We start from the raw sequence: 27,369 nt of genomic DNA, 5'->3' as shown, positions 1-27,369 counted from the left end.
AGCAGGGCAATTGCTGCCTCGTACATGGAATCTGGTAAACTACCCCGAGCTAGGGCCGCATTATATGTCTCCAACAATAATGGAGCTAGGACCAGCACATGTCGCTTATAGAGCTCAATCGGTAGCCCATCAGCGCCAGGAGCTTTTCCGTTTGGGAAAGATTCTATAGCCTCTACAACTTCTTCCTTAGTAACTCTGTTTTCAAGGAAGTCCCGGTATTGGGGGATGAGTATAGGCATGTCTAGGCCTTCCAGGAATTCGTCTATGTCCTCTAGGGGTTTGGTCAATTTAGAAGAGTAGAGGTCAGTATAGAATTGAGTTAGTGTGCGATTGATTCCTTCAGCATCCCTTAGGGTGACCCTCTCTCGGTTCTGTATGGCCCCTATTGTGGGAGGGGTAGAGTGCTGTTTTGCCAGCTGCGCGAGCATCTTACCACCTCTCTCCCCTTGCTCATATACTTTTGCCTTAGTAAAAAGCAAACTTCTCTGGGCTTTCTGTGTCATAAATATATTATAGTCCTGTTGTTTTAGTTTAAGTGAATTCAAATTATCCCCAGTTGGTTGGAGGGCCACCAACTGTTCCGCCTCTACCACCTCTTTTTCAAGGCTCTCCTGCTGTGCATATGCTGCTTTTTTAAATGCCGCTATATCAGCCCCTAACTGCCCTCTGAGGTAAGCCTTAAAGGCATCCCAGACCACTAGTGGGTCCGCAGTACCCCTATTATGGGAGAAGAACTCCTGCATAGCTGCCTCTAGAGAGACTTTGTTGTCAAGTATGTGCAGCCAAACCGGATTTAGGGACCATCTTAACACTTTTTCCTTCTGTTGTACTTGGATAGCCAGTTCTAAGGGAGAATGGTCCTGTTAGGGTCGTCCATAAGTACAAGAAGGGATGTCAGCTGCAGGATGATTGCATGCAAGAGAACAGACGCAGACCAGGAGTCTTATTTGTTCTGTTCTACCATATTGGTGGACAGACCGTTTATTTATAGGTGGAGTACATACAGAATTAGTTAATGATTATGCTTTAAGGTGGGTTAGGGTGGTTTCCCACCATAACCAATTAGAGAAGAGTATTTAGATACAGAAATAACAAATATGACATGACCGTTCACCTAGTTCTGTCTCATGGGTTTAGTCCTTGATTGAGGTATAATTAACTAGGGGATGTTTGCTAATAGCCTGATGAAAGTTTGGGGACTTTCTACTCATGTCATGCTGACCTAGAATATTATAGAATATTATTCAAGAAAGAGACTTAGCTTAAAGTGGTATACAGGCATATATTAGATATAGTATATATGTGATTAAAAATAAAGGCTACCTTATCAATCCCCCCTTTTGGTCACACCCATGACCAAAACTAATACTGAACTAAAACCTTAATCACCTAAATGCAAATAACCGTATTGAGACTACTATGCTCTGAAGAGGGGCTAGGCCTGTCTTCAAAACCAAGAACTCATTCTTGACCAGCAGAATTAACACAACTACATGCTGGAGAATTCCTAATCCATCCCAATCTTGTTATTTGCCTAATTACACAAACTACTTCAGTTGAAAAGATGTAACATGAAGTATTACATATCTAATTCTACCAACAGCCAAAAGATTACATGCCATGTATTTAGAAATATTGCGGTCAATAAACATAGGTCTCTTTATCCATGTTCTAGTGATGTTTAGAAAAGATGGTTCCAACTTATTCAAAGTAAAGGCATCTGCAAAGGTATTGTCCCAAGTATAGTTCTTAGAAGTGATGAATCCTAGTGACAGGAACTTAGGATACGTGCATCTCCATCTCCATTATATAGTGGTGTTCTTGTAGAGACTGGTGTCAGCAAACACTTTCTTTAAAGTGCTTTGGAAAGAGACATGGAAAAGACGTCCGTAATTAAAAGGAACTGTGAAATAGGAATGGTTCCCATCTATCACAGATTTCAAATTATCAATAAAGAGTGTTCATTTAAAATCATCATAATCATACAAACATGATGCAATAAAAACGATTGCCAAAATCTTCCACATGCTCAGTTGTTTATCTATAGAAGTAAACAAATTATAATGTTAGAAACTACTTTTATAAAGAATTTCAGAGTCAGGATCTTGAATCCTGACACGGTAGATATGTTTATCATTAGGTTTAGTACTTCGAGAAATTATAAACACAGTAAGTTTGCAAAAGGGCATAAAATGACATATAATTAAAACCATGAACAACAAAACACTCGTTTGCTTATGTAAACTTCCAATAGAACTAAATATATTAATAAGGGTTCCACCCCCTTATGCCTACTTACCCTTGCTTCATATTGTAACTCTTTAATCTTATTTACAATTCCCCAAAAATTATTCAACTTTACTTTGGTAAACAATTCTCTTAAAAGGATTGTGGCGTGACATAAAATAATAAATAAATAAATATTTGCTGTTACATCATCCTAATCTACAATTGCTATGGCAGGAGCTAAAGTAGCAATAGTACAGGTACCATAGCTATTCTCTGTTAACCAAACATAAGGCCATGTACCACATATAAAGTAGTAGGTAGATTTCTATGTAATTAATCCATAAATAGCTAATTCTATTTTAGAATAGAATAGGTTCCAACAATCTATACTTTTCTTAAAGTTAGTATCTGTCAAATTAAAAGTTGTTTTACAAATACCATCCTCTGCTTGATGCTAAATTAATTATGTTATTGATAAACTAACTTATTAGCAGAAATTGGGAAAGCTACCATGGGTAGTCCCTACGAATCATTTGGCCTAATGCCATACACCCAACAATTAGTTCTATTTGCTTCCTTAGTTATTCTTTTTTTTGTAAAGTTATGTAATGATTTGGTTGTTCATAAAAATTACTTTTGCTAAAGCACATATGAACGAAACCAAAAACCAGTAGTACTCAAAATACAAATACATGCACTTCGGGTACACTTGCTCTTCTACAATTGGAAACATGTATCTATACATTTTTGTCATTTTACTGAACTAGGTGTTACTGATTGCACTTAGAAAGGACCTTCAATCCTTGGGTCCAAGCTTTTCCTTACATGCTTTTTAATCACTACCCAGTCACCTGGTTTAAGATAGTGTGAACCAGTATTGGATCTGGAAAAGAATCAAAAACATATTTGTGTATTTCATTTATACATTTCTGTACAACAGCTACATAATCAGTCATTTCTTGTAGCTGTTGAGGGAAATACAATCCCATCCTTGAATTCCATAGGGTTATTATTTTTTTTAGAGCAGACAGCATTTCAGACATTATTTGCCCTGTAAAATGTGTACCCCTGTTACTTTCAATGTAGGTTGGTAAAGAATACCTACAGATTACTTCATTTAAAAGTTTCTTAGCAGTTGCCTTTGTCGTAGCCTTAGCAACTGACCATGCCTCAGGCCATCCTGAGAACATGTCAATACATACTAGTACATATTCATATGTACCTACTTTAGGCAGTTGGCTGTAGTCTATTTGTAATCACTGGAAGGGTTATTCTGGTTTAGCAAAGTGCTGTCTCGGAGATTTGACTATCTGACCAGGATTATGACATAAACAGGTAACACAAGAAAAAAACATATTTCGTAGCAAATGCTGGAAACCCAGGTACTATCCAACTTTTCTGTACTGAAGCAGCCATTGCATTCTTACCTGAGTGCGCAAGTCTGTGAGTTAGGTGTGCCATCATAGCATACAGTGCTTTCGGTAGACAGTATAATAGGCCATTTCTCCGGAGACCTTTGTCATCCTTGGAAGCTCCCAGTTTTGACCACATTCCTTTTTCCATCTCAGGGGCCTAGTCCTGTATTGTAGCCAGGATATCCATGTGCAACGGCCCTTTGTGGTCTTTCTGGATGTAACTTACTGTCATTATAGGCAAGAGGGCAGCTGACTTGGCTCTCTCGTCAGCTTTTGCATTTCCTTTTAGCTTCTGGAGTTTGAAGCTTTGTGTGCGCTTCTACTTTAAGAATGGCTACCTCAGTTGGAAGCTGTAATGCTAACAATAGCTGTTTTACTAAATCTGCATTCTTAATTGGTTTACCTGATGACGTCAAAATTTCTGGCCCTCCAAATCGGAAGATAGTCGAGACAAATACCAATACAGTACCTGCTATCAGAAAAGATGTTCACCCTTTGACCTTCCGCTAGTGTGCATGAATGATGTGATGAGTGCTTGTAGCTCAGCTTCTTGAGCTGACATATGTGGAGGTAGACTCTGCTGAACTAAAACATCAGACAAATGTTACAACATCATAAGATATTTAGCATCCTCAGTACAGTAGCGAGATCCATCAAAAAACAATTCACAATCAGGATTTAACACAGGTTCATCTTTTACATTATCAAACCCTTGTAACCTCACTTTGCTTCATTTCAAAACAGTCATGTATGTCAACATATCATCCCCCCCTTTTTCAGGTATTAGTTTGGCAGGGTTGAGGACATTACATCTTTTGATCGTTAGATTTGATGGTGTTAGTAAAGCTACTTCATACTTTGTTAGTCTTGCTACTAAAAAATGTTTACTTTGTACACAATTTAGATTTTTATTATAGATTAAGGGACCAATTTTCAAATAACTGGTTACCTAATTTTTTTATGAGCACCCCAACTTTTTCATATTCCTCAATTTGTGCTCTTATTCCTTCAATTTGCTGTGCATTTAGAGGGTATTGAGGCAGTTTGGGCAATACAGCTCCCTCTTTTAGTTTTATGTGCACAGGGGGAACATTTAATGTTCCTACATCATATTTGCCTGTTTCCCACAGGGACTCAGGCACCTCTTTTAGTTTATGTTCAATATCTTCAATTGTCTGCTTGGAAATTACTAACAAAAAAATGGCAGCAACAACATTGTCAGCTAGGGGGCTTGTGGGGTGCACTCCATTTTCAGTAAATTATTTACATGCATTTATTTGTGACAGTATGTCTGCCCCCAAAAGATTTACAGGCACAGTATCAGAAACCAACAAAGATGTTACAAGTTCTAATTGCCCACCCACTCTTACAGATAGATATTAGTTTAGTTTCTTTCATTTTTACGTGTTCACCACCCAGCCCCACATTGTTATTATGCATTAGGTTCTTAACTTCTGTATTTGCTTCATCACATTCTGTTTAGATGCCCATTCAAGTCTTTATACTCATCTATACACTTTTTAATTTCATCCCTTAACTGGTCAGTTCGAATTTCCTCTCCAGTTTTGGGTTGTTTGTCACCTTTTAACATAGAGAACAAAATAGTTAAAGCAACTTCATTATCAGGATTATCTTGATTAGCTAATATGTTGCCATGTGGCCAGGAGGCAGGAATCTTCCTTTTGCTTGCGTATGTGCCTTACAGAGTTCTAAAATTGGCAACACTCTTGGACCAAATCCTAATTTCATGATTTGTTCTATATCCCTGCGTGTTGCCGTGTAAATTGTCTGTATGGCTTTTAACTTTTTTACCAACCCTGCTGGGTTAACGTCAGGGTCGGGTACACCTTCTAGAAGTGCCAATTGCTCAGAGCGAGGAAAAGGCTGGTACCAGGTAACACTATATTTGGGTGATGTACTTTCCCCTTCAAACACAGCTTGGGTACGTAATGGATATGTACTTACCACATCCATTGAAGGGGCAGAGGGTAACGTGTCTTTACCTATATTAGTGAGAGAGGGGTAAAGAGACATAGTATTGAAGGGGACAACGAACCGACTGCCACTGGAACTTTGGATTCTAGCTGTCCAACAATGCCTCGTATTCCGGATCCGGGGAACTTGCACAAAGAAACACCAACGAGTGGGTCAGAATAACAAGTTCCGTTTATTGTAGGTCAAACATAGGCTTATATAGGTTATAAGTAAAGACGTCCCAATATAGTGACGTATCAGCATAGTTATTAGCAAAGTATATGTCTGTAATAGGTATATCCTTCAGGATCGACAAGATAGAAAAGAGACAAATATGTGCATGCGTGTTAGCTAAGATATTTTGTCTGAGGCAAGCTGATAATATTGTTTTTAGTACATGATGATACTTATGCAAGGTTGTCTAAGAAGAGACAGTACAGGGTCGTACAGAAAAACAAGTACAGATGCTTACAAGGGTCGGCACGTAGGCATGTTAACCCTTCAAGTATGTGCTTGTATTGGTGTATTTGTGTCAATTCCTGACTTATCAAACAATTTAATGTGTGCCAATATCTTCTTATAAATATAATACCATTTTTGATACTCCTTGGACCCCTTAGTACTTGCTCCCACTTTATCAGCTAACAAGAGCTGTGAATCCTTACTTACTTGATTATATTCCTGGGTCCATACAGAAATAAACTTTTTAAGACTAGGATATTTTTCCATGTACTCCTTAATGTCATGTTTTAACTTATCTATTTGTAATGCTGCCTGTGCCCCTCGCTGCTCATCACCTGTTAGGGTGGCTTTCTTTTGTTCTTCTAAATTAGAAAATAGAGCAGTTAGAGCAATTCCGTTATCAGCATCAGTATCATCTAATATGCTTCCATCTGGCCAGGAGGCAGGAAGCTTTCCCTTACTAGCATATCTATATGTGCTGTTATAAAAACATTCAACAATCCTTTTTTGCTTTTTCCTACTTTCTGTTAACCATGTTTTTGCCTGACTTTCTAAACCCTTTTTCTTGAGCCACTGATCATGGGTGCTGATTAGAGTCTCCCAAAGGTCCGTATCTAATCTGCCTGTCTCGGGTAATCCTGTTCTTTTATAGATGTCCTTAAAGGGCACCATAACCCAATTCCCATGATTCTGCTCCATCCATTCTATTGCTGTATGCCCAGGGGGATCAGACACCACCTCCGGAATGGGGTGTCCCCGATGAGGCAACCAATTGCCCATCTAAACTAGGCCGGCCGACCAATTTCCTAACGATCCCCCTACGACCCTTCTGGACGTTGTTCCCTTTTGGAACGGTTATCAGAACACTGGGTCGTATCTCCTTACGACCCTTCTGGACGTTGTTCCCTTTTGGAACGGTTATCAGAACACTGGGTCGTATTTCCTTAAGACAACAGTAACTCCTTTTTCAAATCTGTACTATGTGCTTTCACTGTTTCACGTTCCCCAAACAATCTTATTCTACGCATATACTGTTACCACTGATTGAAGATTGAAAATGTAGATAGAGGGCTAGTAACTCTCTATTAAGATAGTGTAGTGTAAGGTGGAAACTTACAGTTTTCTTAACGATCACTGTTTATTTGTTTGTTAAACTTTATCTTATACTTGTGATTATTTTTCAGGAGCTGTAAATACCAGGTCCTGCGTACAAACTTTGATTCAGAAAAGCAGCCTAGCTTAAAACCAAAGTTCAGAGTAAACACGTCTAATCAATAAGAGATAACACTATGTAAATATAGTACGGGCAAGAGAGAGATATGAGTGATTTAGAAAAACAGAGAGACAGAGAATCACTTAAATATAGAATACAGTGGTAACTTCTAAGGCACAATATATTTTCAGTTGTAACACGTTCTAGCTTGTACCTCCTGGCACCATTAAATCTTACACAGCGACTTAATTACTTATATAAACTGTACAGTAAAATATCATTCAATGTTTAACACTCTATGATCATAGCATGAAACATAAAGCAAAACAAACACATTTAGGTATACGTATACTTAATTCCTGCAGCTGAGGTCCGTGGTCTGGAGCTTGTGATGTTCAAGACCACTCGTGTGACATTTTAACACCTTTCAAGGAAATCTCTTTTGGGCAAGCATCAATGGGCTCACCTGCCGGCTTTGGAGGTTTCATTGCTAGGGTCACAGTCACTTGTGGTTGTCTCTTGGATCACGTCCAGTCCCATCTGGGGTGCCATCTGTTAGGGTCATCCATAAGTACAAGAAGGGATGTCAGCTGCAGGATGATTGCATGCAAGAGAACAGACGCAGACCAGGGGGCATGTTTACTAACATTGGAGATAAATATCTGGAGAGATTTCTGGAGATGTTGCCCATAGCAACCAATCAGATCTTTGCTTTTGTTTTCTAACTTGGCTGTGGCTGTTTAAATCTAATTGCTGATTGGTTGCCATGGGCAACATCTCCAGAAATCTCTCCAGATATTTATCTCCAATGTTAGTAAACATGCCCCCAGGAGTCTTATTTGTTCTGTTCTACCATATTGGTGGACAGACCGTTTATTTATAGGTGGAGTACATACAGAATTAGTTAATGATTATGCTTTAAGGTGGGTTAGGGTGGTTTCCCACCATAACCAATTAGAGAAGAGTATTTAGATACAGAAATAACAAATATGACATGACCGTTCACCTAGTTCTGTCTCATGGGTTTAGTCCTTGATTGAGGTATAATTAACTAGGGGATGTTTGCTAATAGCCTGATGAAAGTTTGGGGACTTTCTACTCATGTCATGCTGACCTAGAATATTATAGAATATTATTCAAGAAAGAGACTTAGCTTAAAGTGGTATACAGGCATATATTAGATATAGTATATATGTGATTAAAAATAAAGGCTACCTTATGGGCATCCCCCCCACTTCCCCCTCCGCTATAGGCCCCTGCGGATCAAGTGGAAACAGCACTGATTTGGTCGGGCTCACTTGTAGACCTGATAATTCCCCGAATTTTGCCGTGACTTCAAGAAGGCGCTTCAGAGAGGGGCCCCTGTCCCCCAAGTACACTAGGGTGTCGTCGGCATAGAGTTGAATTTATTCTTCAATGCCCCGTATTGTAAACCCAATGATGTCTTTCGACTGCCGGACTGCCTGTGCAAATGGTTCGATTGCCAGCGCAAACAATAGGGGGGACAGGGGGCACCCCTGTCTGGTGCCCCGTGCCAAGCAGAAAGGAGTGGTTAGCTCAGAGTTAATCCTCAATGAGGCCCTCGGGGAGTGATATAACAATTTAACTAGCCCCTGAAATACTGGTCCTATACCAAAATGTGTTAACACTTTCCAAAGATAAGGCCACTCGACTGTGTCGAAGGCCTTTGCTATGTCCAGGGCAGCTATAGCTCTCTGACCTTTATTCTCATGATCAATTTAGAAGAGTAGAGGTCAGTATAGAATTGAGTTAGTGTGCGATTGATTCCTTCAGCATCCCTTAGGGTGACCCCCTCTCGGTTCTGTATGGCCCCTATTGTGGGAGGGGTAGAGTGCTGTTTTGCCAGCTGCGCGAGCATCTTACCACCTCTCTCCCCTTGCTCATATACTTTTGCCTTAGTAAAAAGCAAACTTCTCTGGGCTTTCTGTGTCATAAATATATTATAGTCCTGTTGTTTTAGTTTAAGTGAATTCAAATTATCCCCAGTTGGTTGGAGGGCCACCAACTGTTCCGCCTCTACCACCTCTTTTTCAAGGCTCTCCTGCTGTGCATATGCTGCTTTTTTAAATGCCGCTATATCAGCCCCTAACTGCCCTCTGAGGTAAGCCTTAAAGGCATCCCAGACCACTAGTGGGTCCGCAGTACCCCTATTATGGGAAAAGAACTCCTGCATAGCTGCCTCTAGAGAGACTTTGTTGTCAAGTATGTGCAGCCAAACCGGATTTAGGGACCATCTTAACACTTTTTCCTTCTGTTGTACTTGGATAGCCAGTTCTAAGGGAGAATGGTCCGAAATCCCCCTGGGGAGATATTGAACAGAGATTATTTTAGGCAGTAGGGGCTTATCAATAAGTGCATAGTCAATCCTAGATAGCGAAAGATGTGATTGGGAAAAGCAGGAATATTGCCTAGCCATGGGATTCAGGTACCTCCAAACTTCCACCATCCCGAGTTCAACCACCAATTGCTGTAAATCAGAGGTTTGTGCGTGAAGGGGCTAACCCGACCTAACCCATTTGTCCAGAGCTGGTTCCATCAGTGTGTTGAGATCCCCCATGGCTATGGTATGAGCAAATGGGTGTTGCGCCATAAACTGTGCCAGCTCTACCATACAGTCCCTCCTGTAGGGTGGTGGAATGTAAATACTTGCTAGAATTAGTTCCATATTGTTAATATGACAATGTATAAAAATATATCTGCCCTTAGTGTCTGATTTAACTGCACCCAGCACAAATGGAACTTTCTTGTGAATCAATATTGTTACACCCGAGGAGTGGGTCGTATACGTGGAGTGGTAGGCCCACCCAACCCATGGCCTTTTCAGGGCCAATGTTCTGCTCCCTACTAAATGCGTTTCCTGGAGGAAGGCAATTGAGGCATGCTTTTGCTTGAGGAAATCCATTACCAACCTCCTTTTTATCGGACAGTTAAGGCCTCTAACATTCCAACTTATTAATTTCTCAGCTTGTATACAGTGGTGTAACTAGATGTTACTGGGCCCCACAGAAAATTATATTAAAGGGCACCCAACATATGCAAAGGTTGCCCTATTTTACCAATATATTTTGAAATTGCCCATTATTTGGTCCTTATGGGGCCCCCTATGCCTCCTGGGGTCTGCTTCCGCTGTTGTTACACCCCTGCTTGTGTTTATATACAGTGTCGGACTGGCCCACCTGGATACCAGGAAAACTCGCGGTGGGCCCAGGTGTCAGTGGGCCTCTTGCTTCTAACCATTTGGCCTATTTCATGGTCATTCCCTATTTCTTCATGGGAAAAAATATTAGAATATAGAAAGTAGATATAAAAGACTAGGAAAATAAAAAAGGTTGAGTGAGGAGAGGAGGAATAATGGTTTGGAAAGCAGGCCCACGGTCTAAGGCTTGTTTAGGTTTTCTGGTGGGCCCCAGGCATCCCAGTCTGACACTGTTATATATATATATATATATAATACACAAAAGCCATGAATATCTTGTAAATTATATCCTTATAAATGGTGAGTTCTGATGTCATCAGTTATAAACGGTGAGTTCTGATGTCATTTCTGTCAGGTGACTTACTGAAATTTGCGTATTATAATAAATAAATTACCCCCAGTTGTAAAATATGAGGATATTAAAAGTTACCTCGGAGTTCCATGACCTGTATAAAAACACTGGGCCTTCAGCCTCCTGTTTTTATATGGTCATGAAACTCCTAACTTATAATATCCTTATATTTTACAAGAGGGTGTACTTTAATCACTATATAATAAAGGAAAGCACGTTAAACACACAGCCAAATGCTTTATCCAGACGTACATAGAGCGCATTCCAGCTGTGCCCAGATATCCCTGACGTATTTCGCAGTTTCTGTGATTCTCTCCCCGATTTCCATAAAAAGCTTTGATTTCTTGTTCTAAATTTGGGCATGAGCTGAACCTTGAAATGAATGTCCTGAACCAGAGCTCCGGGGAAAGAGGGAACAGTGTGGCCCGCCCCAGGATTAATTTAGGCTCAAAGAGACGGCAAAGATGCTCTGTGTTTCCTACTAGTGCGCACAATCCTCTGGGTGAGGGCTGGCACCCGCGGGCATCCCTGTCCTCACAGTAAGAACACTTCAGCTACCCCCGGGAATCGCTTTTTACCTGGGAAATTGTTTCAGTTTTTTTACCCACACCGATCGTGTCTCTAGCACAGTTCTTCTTGCCAGGAAAAGTACTCTCTGCTTATTTGCTCTTCCTTGCTTTTAGCTGGACTGTCCCATTGAACCTGCATTTGCCCAGTCAGCCGCAATCATGTCACGAGCGGCAAAGTACCAGTGCCAGGTGAGCGAAGACCCGGACATTGACAATTTGTTGTCTACTTTGTCCCCGAATGAGATGGAGCAGCTGCAGAAAGAGCTCGACTCGGGGGACCCAGATGCAGGAGTCTCGGCGGAGCTGAGGCGCGATCAAACAGAGAGGGTATCCTGCCAACGGGAAGCGGTGAGAGAAAGGGAGAACAAGAAGTTGGCCCAAAGGCAAGCAACAAGTGAAGTAAGTGGCATGTGTCGCTATGTAACTATTGCCCTGGTGTAAAACCCAAAACAGATAGAATCTGCTGGGCAGTCAGTGGGTTCAGTGGTATGTGGAGGGGCAGTCTGAAGATATTTGTTATGCAGAAGAACAAGCACATTTCCTATACAATGGGTGAGGGGTGGTGTTAGCATTAGAAATTCATCTTCACTAACTAGCCTTTTAGACTAAAGCTCTGAATTATTATAGTGGATAGAATTTGAACTGTGTTTTGGGAGCAGGTGGTGTAACTGACCCAGCTGTGTGGCCCTAAACTTTAGGGAGATGACCAGGTCTGGTCTGGGAGTCAAAACAGGCCCTGGCATTTCTAGTACACAGTGGCCTAACCCAGGCATGCCCAAAGTACCGCCCGCAGGCCAATTGCGGCTCGTTTTCACATTTACACTGGCCCTCAGAAAATAATAATAATGTGGCCCGTCAGCACAGTGCAATCAAACAGACTCCACTTCACTTCCTAAATGCCGTGTATGTGTCCATGTCCACGAGTGAATGATCCTGATTGCAAGCTAACTATCTCGGAATGGATGTCAGGCTGAATTGTCGGCCCCCACACATTTTCACCTTACCAAATTTGGCCCTCATTGCAAAAGGTTTGGACACCCCTGGCCTAACCAGTCCCCCACCAGCCCACTCCACAGACCACAGTGACTGTGATTTAGGGCATCTTACAGCAGCCCCTATGGCAGGGTCGGACTGGGGGGCCCATGGTTCGTGCATGCGTACCTTTTTTTTTTACATGATAGGGGTCTGGAGACAGAGATCGGGGCAGCAAGGGCAAGGAGCAGGTCTGGGCCATTGGGGCCCATGAGAGCCGGGGCCCACCGGGTTTTTTTCCGGGAACCCCCCCAGGCCCAGTCCGACCCTGCCCTCTAGCATTTTCAGAACTCACAGATTGCCAGTCCGGGCCTGGAGATGACTCTCCCTTCTCCAAATTTTATATATACCTTGTATAGTGAGGATAGTTGTCACCATGAAAGTTTGATTCATAGGCATTCATTTGCTAAAGTGTATTAAAGGAGAAGGAAAGGTATTTTTCCTTGGGACACGATTAGCGATGTGTTAATGGCAGAGCTTATCCCATACACGCCAGCTCCTGTTCGACCGCAGCTCTCGCGATGTGTCGGTCCCTTCCAACCGGCTGCTACGACAATCACTTTTACCTCTACGGATCGCTGGTCAAAACATTCTGGAGTCCGGTATGATTAATATCAATTTTTGAAGATAGAAGAAGCCAGAAGACGATCGCTCCGTGGTGCTCGCTGGAAGAATCCCGGGCCATTGCAGTTTTTTCCTAACAGGTGCACCGGCCCAGGGTTTCAGGTAAGTACATGTGATCACTTGGGGGTGCCGAACTTTTGGCACCCCCAAGTAAAAAGATTTTTCCTTCTCCTTTGAAACAGTCTAAACTCCCATTACGCAAACATAAGAGCTTTGCTCAGCTTACATTTTGGTGAGTGGCAATTTTGTTGGAGCCAGAATAGGACAGCTCAATTTTCTGCTATAAATCTTGAGGATTTTTTGAGCGCCAAAATATATTTATTGCACCAGCCAATGAATAGTTCCTATCAAAGATGACCAGACTTTACTGATGACATTGGATCTACTTTGAGCCAAGTTATAGCATTAGGATCTACTACCTTATTTGTTCCAGTGCCACAGAAACATTAACCTTGATGTTTTACACTGAAAGAAAACACATATTTTAACTTTTAACAAATATTACCAATTTGCCAAGCAATGTTATTTGTATCTCATTTGTGGATAAGCTGGGCTGTTTTCAGCTACTGGTCACCAGTACGGTAGATCGTGTGGTACCTTCTGTACACCTCTGCAGCAGGGTCTACTGCTAAATGATATACAAAAGCAACCACAGACAGCCTTTGCATAACATTGTTACTCTGGCCCTCAGACAGAGCTGGTTATGTTATCTTAGGTGTTAGGTTCTTTTTTTTTTTAAAAGGTTTTTATTTTTTTTTGTTTTTAACGACACACAAACTAGACAGTCACAGTCCATGTACAATTCAGAATAAACCTCACAGCATTATTTACTGACAGAGCAATAACAATGCTTATACAGTACAAGGAAAGGAGAAGGTAGCAATACAGGTCAAATCCCTGATAAATGGTCTGTGCACGACCACCAAGAGTATCTAGGCAGGAGGTGCCTCTGGAAGCTCAAGTGTTGGGTTAGCATCTAACCAAGAGGCCCAAATATTATTGAATTTAGTAGGAGAGCCTCGAGCTGCATATGTTAGTTTTATAAGTGGTAGAGTTTTGTTCACTAGTGTAACCCAGTCTAGCAGTTTCGGTGATTCAGAACTCATCCACTTAATGGCAATTAGTTTCTTTGCATAAAACAAGACCGCTCTCATCAGTTTCCTGGAGTCAGCCCGAGGGAGGAGGTCCTCCACTACTCCTAGGAGACACACCTCTGGAGACTTAACCCTAGGCAAAGCCAGATGTTCATCTATATAACCCATCACCTCAGACCAATATCTGCTAATGTGTACACATTCCCATACCATATGCTCAAAGCCCGCATTCACAACTTGGCATTTTGGGCACTCGGCATTAAGTGATTTCCCCATAATTTTCAACCTAAGTGGAGTGATATATACCTGGTATAAATCTATCTCTTGTGGCAATGAGGAAGTCATATATATGATCAGTTGCTTCTGCCCATTGTTCCTCGTCAAGCGCAGGAATTACCTTAGTCCATTTAAGTTGTGCTTTGGCAAAGGGGGTAGGTGTGGCTGGCGGCAACAATTTGTATATTTGTGAGAGTAACTTATCTGCGTTGGGTTCCCAGAGTCTATCCTCCCATACGGTTGTGCCCAAAGTCGGTTTGAGAGAACTAAATTGTGACTGAAAGACATGGCGTAACTGCAGATATCTAAAAAATTGTAGACTGTGATTTCCCAAATGGGCACATGTGGGGAGGTACCATTGCTGACCCTTGACTTTTGTCTCATTACCTTATCCCATACTCTGATAGGGGTGATAAGAACTTCAGGTATATCTGGTGAGTCTTTAAGGGACCTGTATGGGGCATTACGCAGGGCCTCTAGTGAACCCATAATATTTCCGTGCAAGACTGTTAAGGGGTTATCAGGATCTGGATTGAACCAATTATGTACATAAGTTAGTTGTCCTGCAAAAAAATAGTGCTGCATATGAGGTAAGGCCAGGCCTCCTGTGTGATACGAGGCCATTAGAGTGTCCCAACCGACTCGTGGGGATTTATTCGCCCAAATAAAGGACCTCATTTCACTATTAAGTCTAGTAAAGAACCGGTTTGCCAGCATTACCGGAGCATTTTGGAGCGGGTAGAGGAATTTCGGGAGGTAGATCATTTTAAAAAGGTTGATTCTGCCCCAAACCGTTAACGGGAGTTTAATCCAGTGCAGAGCATCATTCTTAAATTTGGCAACAATTGGATCTAGATTGGTTTCGCAGAATTTGGATGTATCTCTAGTAATTTCTATGCCTAGGTATCTGAATTGGGAAACCCATTTGAGACCATTGCAAGTATCCCCCACTCTTGAGTCCGCCAGAGAAAATAGGTTGCTCTTTTGTCTATTTATCCGAAGCCCACTGTAGTCGCCAAAGATTTCTACCGTGGTTAAGGCTTGGGTAAGGGAGTTACCATCATCATTCAGAAATAGGATTATGTCATCCGCATATAAGGCTATTTTGTCTTCCGTCTTGTTGACCCTAAGGCCTCGAATCCCTGCATTAAGACGTATCGCTATGGCAAGGGGCTTGACCACCAAGGCAAACAGGAGGGGGGACAACGGGCAGCCCTGCCTAGTCCCTCTGCCCAAATCAATTTTGTCAGATAGGATGGTATTAACACGAATACGTGCAGTGGGTCTTTGGTATAACAACTGCACCCAAGCAATAAACCGAGGGCCGAACCCGTACCTTTTTAACACTGCCCATAGGAAGGTCCAGCTAACTGAATCAAATGCTTTTGTGATATCAAGGGACGCCAGTAGGCCCTCAGAGTGTGTCACTTTTGGAATATTGAACATGCCTATTTGTTAGTGTTTTTGCCAAAATTTTGGCGTCCGTATTGAGCAGGGAGATAGGCCTGTAAGAGTCACAACGGGTCGCATCCTTCCCGGGTTTAAGAATTAGTATGATCACCGCCTCGTAGAATGAGTCAGGGAGCATATGGGATTCTAAAGATTCATTGAGGACCTTAGCTAAGTGGGGAGCTAGTTGTTTGCAGAGGAGTCTATACCAGGCAGCCGGCAGACCGTTCCGGGCAGGGGTTTTGTTGGAAGGTAAAGCACGGATTGCCTCAGCAACTTCCTGAGGAGAGATGAGATTATCTAAGAAACTACTTTGCTCAACAGACATCTTGGGAATGGGAATGCTGTCTAAATAGTTCTCTAAATTGGGTCCGTCATTAGGGTGCTGTTCTGCATAAATGTCACTAAAGTACGAAGCAAACACATTGGCTATTTGTTGAGGGTTTGTATGAGGACTGCCGACATTGTCTGTAACAGTTGAGATTACCGCAATATCCTCCTTAGTTTTAGAAAGATGGGCCAAGACCTTACCATTTTTGTCCCTTGATTCAAACACTTTTTGGCTCTGGTACAGTAGTTTCTTCCTAGTCATATTTATTAGTTGCATGTCTAATTCCTTTTGGGCCTTTACTAACTGGGCATGTTGTTCCTCCGTTTTCCCCATGGCAAATATGGCTTGGGCCTCTTGCAAGTCTGCCTCTTTTTGTTTCAAGACTTCCCTAGCATCTTCCCTGGCACTTTTTATAGCAGTAATAAGAGACCCCCTTGACACTGCTTTAGAGGCATCCCAAGTTATATTAGTACTTGCAGTGTCGACATTAGCCTCCCAATATTGGTCATAATCTTGAACACATCTGGATGCGATTGATTCGTTAGTTAACCACAGTGGGGAGAGACGCCGTAATGCATGTTTGGAAGCTATACCCAGAGAAAGTGTAAGCTCAAGTGGGGAATGGTCTGAGTGTGCCCTTGGTAGATATTGGATCCCCTGGAGAAATTGTGCAAAGGTTACTGTGCCTAATGCTAAATCAATGCGTGACAGCGTGCTGTGGGATTTAGAGTGACATGAGAATTGCGTTTCTGCTGGATATTTAGTACGCCATAAATCGAGGAGCCCTAGAGCTGCCATCCATCCCCTGAGATGGGCGGCAGATGCTTCCACACCTGAAAGTCTGTCAGCTTCTGGGTTCACCGTGCTGTTAAAATCACCTAAGTAACAGATAGGATCAGCAGGAAGGGCCAATACCTTTTGGGATATTTGTTCTAATAGTGTAAGGGAGAACGGAGGAGGCATGTATACGTTTACAAGGATCAATGGCTGATTGTGAATCTTGCAATGTAAAATTATAAATCTACCAAAGAAATCAGTATGGAGGGTGAGGAGTTCAAACGGGACCCCTTTTTTAATCAGTATAGAGACTCCTCTGGAGTAGGTTGAGAATGGCGCATGATATGCATGTCCCACCCAGTGGCGTTTGAGGGCTAACAGTTTTTGGCCAGTCAGGTGGGTCTCCTGGAGTAGGACCACCTCTGGGCGCCGTTTATGAATCTGGTTAAGGACGAGCGCTCTTTTGAATTTGGAATTGAGTCCTCTAACATTCCACGTTACAAGTGTCACATTCGCCATGATAAGAAAAATAAAATGGGTTACCACCAGAGCCAGATGCCCTGTCGTAGCCTGTCAGATAGCCAACAATGCATAGACTGTGAGTACACACAACAAAAAACACGACATACAAAACCCCAACTTGATGTACAGATCAGCGTAATACGTCTCCTTGTGAGACTGTCCATGGACTTGAGACCCCCCCACCCTGCCCACCCCCCAAACCTGGGTGGGCCTATACCAAGAACTGTTAACTTGCTGAGGATGATGTCCAATTAGCAAACCAGCTACTCAACAACCTATAGTCGTATAGGCCTGGAAGGCGAAGAGTTAAGTTCCAATTTCACCGTGCCGTTGCGCACGCCCTGCTTCTCCTCCATAGAAATAGAACTGGAACCACAATATGCAATAGTTAACATTGAACAAAAAACAGAAAGTCTCCTTGCAGAGGGGATATGGCGGGCACTGCCCCAGGCCTGTGCAGCAAATGCCATGGGGGGGGAGCACCGTTAGCTTACCAGTACAGGTATCTACTCAGCTCATCGATGAATGTGTATAGTGGCCATCAGGTGTAGGGCTGTCCACTACCATAATGCATCCGGACTGATGGAAGAGCGGCTTAGGTGTAGGTAGTAGGGTGGAGTACTTCCAAACTTGCGGTCACTTCCCTGCAGTCCCCATCTGTCATCCAGGAGTAACTTGAGTCGATGATGCAACTGTAGATGCGATGCGTGATGTGTTGTTGAATAAGAGCAGTGTCGGCCCAAAAAACAATGGTGGTTCACAACGGAGCCCCATCACCAGGATCTTCACCCTCCCGTTGTAGGTCATGTCGGGGAGCTAAACGCAGTGTGTCTAGCCACTGATCAGCTTCTCCTGCTGTTTGAAAAAAATGTGTGCGATTCCCTTTAATGACTCGCAATTTAGCTGGGTACATCATCAAGTACATAATGCCAGCACCTCTGAGTCTCCGCTTCACCCCTTGGTAAGAGGCCCGCAGCTTCTGCACGGCCTGGGAGTAGTCGGGGTACAGTGAAATGTTCGTGCCATTAAAAGTCAGTTGGCCTGTTTTTCGTGCAGCCGCCATAGCTGCGTCACGGTCTCTATAATTTAGGAGCCGCATTATCAGGGGCCTAGGAGGAGCGCCCGGTGGCAGGGGGCGCGTGGGGACACGGTGTGCCCTTTCAACAACGAAAATATCAGAAAAAGTGTTCTCACCCAATGTCCGCTTCAGCCAGGCCTCTACAAAGGCTTCAGGGGAATCGCCTTCACTGCCCTCCGGAAGGCCCACCAAATGCTGGTTATTGCCGCTACTTGTTGCTGTAAAGTTGTTAGCATTCTGGGATAAGGGGCTACAGTATCTTCCAGCGTAGAAATACGAGTCTCTGCTGCAACGGTCCGTTCTCGCAGATTTTGTAAATCTTGGCGTAGGAGAGACGTGTCTACTTTAATCGCTTCAAGCTGCGCCGTGGTGCTGGAGTGCGAGCTGGTAATTGCCTCCAGTAGTTCAGCATTCGAGGGCTCACTGGCAGGCAGATCCTGACTAGAGGCAGGCGGAGGGGGAGACACAGGCCGCGAGGCCAAACCATCCTTGTGGTCCCGCTCAGGATGTGACGTCTGCAGGTATTTGTCCAGTTTCTGCGACTGTTCAGACTTCCCCCTCTGTCCATACTTTCCCATGGTTGTTATCGAGCAGTAACAGCATAAATTACTCGCCGTTCCAGCTGCTGTGGCAATCAGGATAACTGGGTCGTTAGAGAGCTGCTTTAAACACGACCGTTCAGATCGCCATCTTGGCCACGCCCCAGGTGTTAGGTTCTTACTTGTATTTCTGTACCTGTTGTACACCTTAATATTTTGTTTTCTGTTTCTGCATATATCATTACTCCAGCGTAAATTATATTTTTAAAAATTTCCAGGGCCTTTTAAAGGCCCTATTTGGCTAATAATAGTGGGGTTTGCCCAAATCTGCCAGACTGGAAGGTATATCCTTGGATCTCTTCTCTTTTCATGTGGTCAGATGAAGTGTGTCAGTTTTAGGTTCTTAAATCTTTTCTCAGCCTCATGTCAGGAATCGGATGGGCAGTTGCCCATCATGCATCACTACATTTGTCTTAAATAACCTTTACTGATCAGCAAATAGACCTATTCTAAGAAACTTTTCATCATTTATATTTTGTATAATTTTTCAATTATTGCCCTTCCAGTTTTGCTTCTTTCTTGCCTGCAAATGAAAAATGCTATATGGAGGTTGGGCACCACTGGCCCTGTCCATGAAGGCTAATGTCACACGTGGGGCTGATCTCAGCCTGTGGAAAAGTGCAGGTCGAGAATCAGCCTCAACCCTGGCATTATATTTCTTCTTTGCCTGTACCCGCAACCATTGTATCAGCCTGGGTGCAGGCACACACAGCAAATTTCATTGCAGAAATGCTCAAGTTTGCTTTTTGCCGCCAAAATCTGCCACATGTGCCGGTAGTGCTGCCATTAGAAATCACAGGGCCCCATACAACAAAATTTTCGGGGCCCCCTGGGCCCTGCCCACTCTAGCACCCAAGCCCCATCCCAGATCCCACCCACTCCACCCAAGCACCACTCCATCCCGCCCAAATACCACACAGACATCAGCGCTAAAAAAGTAACCCCCCCATACAAAAGTTATAAAAAGCTATTGATGGTCAGGGACCCCTTATAATTAAAAAAAAAACATTGGTGCCAGGGCCTCCCTTACAAGTTAAAAAAAATCGGGGCCCCAAAAATTAAAAAAAAAAAACATTGGTGCCACGGCCCCCCTTACAAGTTAAAAAATATCGGAGCCCCAAAAATATTTTTAAAAAAAACATTGGCGCCAGGGACCCCCTTGCAAGTTAAAAATAAATTGAGGGGCCAAAAAAATATTTTTTAAAAAAACATTGGTACCAGGGCCCCCCTTACAAGTTAAAAAAAATTGAGGGGCCAAAAAAATTAAAAAAAAAACAAAAAAAAAAACTGTGGCGGCAGGGCCCCCCTTACAATTTAAAAAAAATTGGGGCCCCAAAAAATATTTTTTTTAAAAAAAACATTGCCGCCAGGGCCCCCTTATTAGATAAAAAAAAATTGGGGCCCCCCAAATTTTTTTTTTAAAAAAACATTGGTGGCAGGGGCCTATAGAATATTAAAATAATACATTGGTGGCCAGGGGATTAAAAAAACAAAAAAAAACCCACATTGGTTTAGAACTTCGCCTCCTTTTGTGACTTCAGGCTCTTTTCAAAACTGCACCACTGCCGGGCCACCCTTCATGCCCTGTTGAATTGAAGCCGATGCTAGGGTCGGGCCAAGTTACTGAAGTGCCCAAGACAGGGTGCACTCATCACCCCGCCCCATGTCTGTGCACACATCTGCATACACTCACTCCCGTGTGTCAGAGGCAGGAACAGCTGTCCGAGGCAGGAGAGCAAAGTGTACTGTAAAGTACATGGCTGGTCCCCTGGTTACCTGCAACAGGTGTCAGAGACAGGAGAGCAGAATGACGTCTTCACTTCAGGAGCTAGGAACTAGGGGCAGCCAGGAAAAAGAGGTACGTGCTTGACACCCCTTCATCGTTGCTCCCCAGGCACATGCCTCTTCTGCCTACCACTAGTTCCGGCCCTGGCTAATGCCAGCCTGTGCTTTTCCGTAGACTGATATCACCCCCCTGTGGCAGTAGACTTAAAGACAGATTTTAATATTATCTATGGGTTCAGGCTCCTTCCCAGTTATCTGAGGCTCTTGAAGTACAGCACCACAAATCATACTTGAATAAAAATGCCTTTATTTGGAACACTTGGCAGGACCAGGATAAGCGACGTTTCAACAGGCTACAAACAGCCTTTTATCAAGCTCAGTAGCCTGAAACCTCAATTATCCGGCATTTTTATTCAAGTAAGAGTTGTGGTGTTGTACTTCAAGAGTCTCATGTAAGAGGATTGGAGAGTGGCCATTCAAAGTACGCGCACCAGGACCCCCAGGTGTAAAGAATTAGGAACTGATTCTACCAACCAAGCAAACCTTGTTATATCCCATGCTGACAATCAAGCCACTGGCTATTTTGCTAGGGTAAAAGAGACATAAACAAAAAAAAAATAGAAGTTGAAATTCCAAGTCTGATGTCCACAGAGCAAAAACATAGTTTATTAAAATATATTTAAATAAAATATAAAGACACCCCCCAAATGTTCTTAAAAATCTACTGTCTACACCACACAAAAGAGGTTGAAATGTGAAGGCCGGGTTGGGTCAGGGTTGGGAGAGAGAGTGGGTTAAGGTCTGGTGAGAGTAAGCTCTTTGTAAACTTGCACATTACTGATGTGCAGGTTATGGATAAAGTTATATTAATTGGATAATATGGGAAGATTTCCTTACTCAATATTTGATTCTTCTTTCAGAAGGAAAAAACTACAGAGAAGGTTAAGGATAAAAAAATTCAAGAAGAGAGCAAAGAGTCTCGTACCAACGACCAAAACAGGACAAAAAAACTGGAAGAGCCAAAAGACACAAAAACCCAGAAGAACGACCTCAAAAAAGAAACACAGAGACCAAAAGATGATCGTGTTTCCAAGATGAGAGAGAGATTCAGACAAGACAGCACAATGGGCAAAGAAAAGCCTGAAAAAATGTTATCTAAAAAACCCAGTCAAGAGAAAGTCATAAAAACCACAGAGAAAGAAAACACAGAGTTAAAAGCTGAGAGACAGGTCAGAGAAAAAAAAGAGAGAGAAGAGAAAAAGAAAGAGGCAGAAGAAAAGCCTCCAGAAAAATGTCAGGTGCCAGAAAAGTCTTCAAAAAAGACAGAGAAAGTTGAGGGTCTGTCAAATGATAAAAAAGTAACAGGGAAGAACCTGCCAAATGAGGAAAACAAGAAAAGTTTTCAGCAGGAACAGCCTGTCAAGAAGCCTGAAAATGGAACACAGAACCAGTCCGAAGAGAATAAAGAAGATGAGTCATCCAGTATTTTTGAAGAGCTTATGGAAAAGGTTAAAAATAATGATCCAGAAACGACAGAATTAAACCTTAATAACTCTGACTGCATCACTATTGAGACACTAGTGAGCTTTACAGAGGCCCTTGAGTTTAACACAGTGGTTAAGATTTTCTCTTTGGCCAATACCCGGGCTGATGATCACATAGCTTTGGCCATTGCTAACATGCTAAAGTCGAATAAGATCATCACAAGTATCAATCTGGATTCCAATCACATCACAGGCAAAGGTATCTTGGCCATCTTCAGAGCCCTTCAGCACAATGACACACTGATAGAGTTGCGCTTCCACAATCAACGGCACATCTGTGGGGGGAAAACCGAGATGGAGATTGCTAAGTTGCTTAAAGAAAATACCACACTGTTAAAGCTAGGGTACCACTTTGAGCTTGCAGGGCCCCGTATGACTGTCACAAATTTGCTGAGCCGCAATGTGGACAAACAGAGGCAGCGCAGGCAAGCAGAACGAGCCGCTCAGGCAGCAGATAAAAAAATGACAAATTGCCTTGAAGTGCCAAAGATCAACATGACTCAGAAAACTAGCCCAAAGTACTCACCACAGTCCTCTCCTATGAACTCTCTGAAAAGAACTTCCAAAAAAAATGAGGTGCCTGCTCCCCCTCCACCACCCCCGCCCCTTGCTCCTCCTGCACCTCTTGCACCACCTCTTGAGAATATTAGAAATTCACTCTCTCCTGCCTCCCAAAGAAGAATAGTGGAGAAAACAGAACCTTCAGAGAAAAACTCTAGGGATCAGCTCTTGGAGTCCATCAGATCCAGCAATATCAAACAGCTTAAGAAAGTAAGGAAGTTTTATCTAACTAGGCCTAGGCAACACCTGGTCCTCAACATGATCAGACCATATAATGTTTGTAGTTACTTTTGAGTGAACATGTTTCTGAAGGCATCATGCTTACAGTTTACATTAGTGCTTCTTGTATTCTTCCTGAATTGCATTATATTATTGTTACCCCATTTATGTAACATGCATCTATGTTGCAGTTATGCAGCTATTTATTACTTGTTTTTTTTATCTTTTAAAGCAGTGCTGTCCAACTTCTGTGGTACCGAGGGCCAAAATTTTACTGGCCTATGTGGAGGAGGGCTGATAATGGAAGTCAGTGTTGGCCACTCCCCCTTTTAAGCCACACCCACTGTAAACCACACCCATATTACCACAAGAACTTTTAAGATTGTATCCACATTAACGGTGGTAGTACAACAAAAAACCAAATGGTTGGTGCTCACTGCAGGGAAATCCCTCATCACTCATATGTGAAAAATTGAAGTCATGTTAAAAACATACCCTTAAATCCATAAGCCTCATCCTCCCCTGCGGATAATACAACAACCCCCCAACACATGATTAAAGGGCCCTTAACAACAATTTCCAAATGCTAACAAACCCCAAGAACAAACCCCTAACAGGCTTACGTTCCACAGGTAGGGTAGGGCAAGCAGCACTGGGCAAGCAAAGAATGGCACACACGGGGAGGCAGGGCCGGGCCAAGGTATTTTTGCACCCTAGGCAAAGGCTTCAATCAGTGCCCCCCCACCCAGTCCTGCATTACCATTTCCCACCTTACCAGTCATATAGCCCCCTGTACCTGTACCAGCACCTATCATATTGCCTCCATTTGTACCTATACCAATGGCAGTCAATCCCTCAGGTTGCCAGGCCCCAATCTGTACCTGTGCCAGCATAAGACAAAACATCCATCATATTTTTACTCCCAATCTGTACCTATGCCAGCGGCAACCAAAATAATCCATCATATTGCCCCAATTTGCATCTGTTCCAGCAGTAGCCAAAAATCCATCATATTGCCCTCAAACATCTGTGTACCTGTGCCAGCAGCCACCATATTGCCCCATGTACCTGAGCCAGCAGCAGCCAATCCCTTATATTGCCCCCAATCTGTACCTGTGCCAGCATCAGCCAAAAATACACACTATTGCCTCCATATATGTACTTGTGCCAGCAGCAGCCAAATATCCATCATATCATCTGTTTACCTGTGGAAGTAGCAGCCAAGATATTGCCCACAAATATGTACCTGTGCCAGCAGCTGCCAAAAGGGAGCTGGGGAATGATTCTGTCTGGAACAGGGGGTTTATAAAGTTGAAAAACTATTAAAGGCCAAGCAAATCAGGGTTTAAAAAAGAAAGAAAGGAAATTCCCCTTAAAAGTGTGCCCCGCCCATGATTGCGCCCTAGGTGGGCGTCTACTCTGCCTGCCCCTAGTTCCAGCCCTGCAGGGAGGGAAGGCAGAACAGAGCAGGAGACAGGGAAAGCTATCAGTGCTGGTGCCCCATTAGCATTTTGAATAAGGTGTGAACAGGTGAACAATGTGGGCAGTTTTAGTCTGGGTCTCAGGTTTGAACAGTACAGGCCTTTAGGATATAAACAATAGAGGTGTCACAAATGTGAACAATACAGGGGGATCACAGCGGTGATACAGGGGATTAGAGTCTGAATTTGAGGTTTAAACAATGTAGGGTGCAGTTTATCTCTACAGTGATACCTTTTAAATCTTACATATGGTAAGAAGACAAAGCATCTGGGGGGCCAAAGAAGGGGGGGTCAGCCCGCGGGCCGCCAGTTGGACAGCCCTGTTCTAAAGACTCATTATTAGTATAAACATCAAGTTGATACAAGAATCTGTGTTTTGCATTCACCAATTCATTGGTATATGACAAGGCAGAATGAAATGAAATTGGTCCTTTTTGTCACTAACAGAGGTTATTAAGATTATTAGCCACGTACAGTAGCATACCTTGAAAGCTTCAGATTGGCGCACCTAATAATCTTTAGAGGGGACCAATGCAAACAGTCCCTCCTCCCCTGTCCACCTCCAGGCCTGCTCACTACATGCTTGTGTCGTGCAGGCCCGGACTGGCAATCTGTGGGTTCTGGCAAATGCCTGAGGGGCTGCTATAAGGCTGCCATAGAAAGTCAGTATTTAGCGGGCTGGTGGAGGCTATTTGGGCCTCTGTGTGGGCTGATTGGGCTTCTGTGTACCTGAAATGCCAGGGTCTCGTGCCTCTAGTTTTCGGCAAAGGTAGGAGAGGGGCTGGGGAGGGGGGCTAGGATAATAAGTAATGTGTTACAACTATTCACAGTAGCATATTTAGAGATAGTATGGAATCTGGCTACAGACACACTTTTTGGTTCTGATGGCATGATTATTGTTTTTCATTTTGAAAAATCAAAAAGAAAAGTAAACTAGTTTGAAGGTCCTACTCAGCTATTCAATGATCTTATGATTTAGTGGCTAAGATGCATAGAAAAGCTGATCAGCTGCTTTCCACCCCTTGTATGTGTGGGCTTTTTTAGGCTAATGGCACTCGCTTGTGGCAAATGTGATCCACTGCCCTATGGCCATGTCTATAAATGAACTGACAGGCACAGCATTGATCTGTTGGTATGCAAGTATTTTGGCATGAAAATGCATACATTAGCATTCTCTACACTAGCAGAGAAAATGTGGCTTGTGCCACAACCCTAAGAGACTGAAATGTTACTAGGTAGACAAATGTGCTTTGTTTTATTAATGGTTTCTTAATGTATCTTCCTGAAAAATTACCTTTAAGAACATTATAGTGACTGGGGCTAATTTAATAACACAGATTTGTACCATGCAGTATCCAACAGCAACTAATAAGCAATAAATTAATTTACTGCAGCGGAGCAATGTTTGCAATGAGTTTCTGCACTGCTGCAAATTAGTCCAGTTTTATTAAATGATGTAAAAGAAAGTCTAATGTTCTCTCACATAGTCATACTTCATAGATGGAATTCCAGATTTATTTATATGAGAGAATCCTGTAACATCGTCTTTGTTGACCCTATTATCTTCTTCACTGTAGCGAAGCTGAGGAAAATCTTTAGTATCATCTGTAGGAATTTTGAGATGATAATAAGAACTCATATATGCTAATCAGAGGCAGGTACTTCTAAGTGGGAGGTGTGGCTGTCTGAGAGGACACCTTCCTGCCTTTCTGATCACAAACCAATAACTTTGTTTTAATCTCTTCTAGGTGGAAGTGCCTAAATGGTTGAAGTAAAAAGCATCATCCTGTGCCTCACCACACCATGGATCTTAGATTGCTGGCTTAATAAATCCTGGCATATTGAGGCAGTACTTTGGACATTGATAGATGAGTGATCCATTTCTTATCAATGCCTTAAAGGAAAGAGATCACCATGTTTACTTTGGTTATTATCTTCCAACCCTGGCTTACTGCAGCAGCACTTTCTCAACTGTACATGAGGTCTTATTTATCCAAAATGTCATTGTCATTATTTGGGATCATGAGTTTATCCTTGACACTGACACACTGTGAAAGACAGTTCATTAATTCATCATTAATCCTTTCATAGAAGCTATTTTAGCTATGCAATTCACCAGATGAATTTAAGGACTGGCAGAGTTTTTTCTAAAGTAATAACCAAAAAAGAAAAAAAGCAATCCAAAGTGAACACTTTTCCCTCACATGGTCCCCACGTCCTTTCCTTTCTATTGTGGGTGAAGGTGTATGATGGATACTATGTATCTCTGCTCAGAGAACTTAAATTTGCACAGACCAGAATATATTTTATGTGTTGTAATTTTGTTGTACAAAATTTCAAGAGCTCACAGTTTCAAGAGCTCAATAAACATAATTAATTGCTCTGAAGTTCTGACAGTTCATGGGAGCTGCCTTCTGGCACAGCTGACTGGGAACAGGTTTGTTGTATCTTTCTGCTCCAGTTTTCCTTATTTGGGAATTTCAGCAACTTGTTTAATCTCTGGGCAAGTGAGGGGAGAGAGAAAGCGGGGGGAAGTTTGGTGGGTAAGAGTAAAGAATTTAATTAA

At 42.7% G+C, this 27,369-nt stretch overlaps 1 protein-coding gene and 1 long non-coding RNA gene across 4 annotated transcripts in view; one reads left to right on the top strand and one right to left on the bottom strand.

Moving 5' to 3' along the window:
- Positions 1 to 981: 981 nt before the first annotated feature.
- Positions 982 to 27,369, bottom strand: part of LOC121399946 — a 42,976-nt gene continuing 16,588 nt past the window's right edge. Inside the window, exon 4 of one of the 2 annotated variants that reach the window (XR_005965358.1) lies at positions 982 to 1,860. This is a non-coding gene — a long non-coding RNA (uncharacterized LOC121399946). Of the gene's footprint in view, positions 1,861 to 3,954; positions 5,765 to 27,369 lie in introns of those variants that run through there. The other variant, XR_005965359.1, reaches the window with a different exon arrangement.
- Positions 11,352 to 26,685, top strand: lmod1.L (leiomodin 1 L homeolog). Of its 2 annotated transcripts, none has more exons than XM_018245489.2 (3): positions 11,352 to 11,830; positions 21,919 to 23,313; positions 26,552 to 26,685. In XM_018245489.2, the coding sequence occupies exons 1-3, from the start codon at positions 11,591 to 11,593 to the stop codon at positions 26,576 to 26,578; spliced, it is 1,662 nt and encodes a 553-aa protein (XP_018100978.2). In that variant the 5' UTR covers positions 11,352 to 11,590; the 3' UTR covers positions 26,579 to 26,685. The 2 variants fall into 2 exon arrangements, with proteins under 2 accessions (XP_018100978.2, XP_041437892.1); XM_041581958.1 differs by lacking the exon at positions 11,352 to 11,830 and adding an exon at positions 20,743 to 21,071.

Source organism: Xenopus laevis, chromosome 2L, assembly GCF_017654675.1.
Source record: "Xenopus laevis strain J_2021 chromosome 2L, Xenopus_laevis_v10.1, whole genome shotgun sequence".
Lineage (NCBI taxonomy): Eukaryota > Metazoa > Chordata > Amphibia > Anura > Pipidae > Xenopus > Xenopus laevis.
This window is presented reverse-complemented; position numbering and strand designations above follow the sequence as displayed.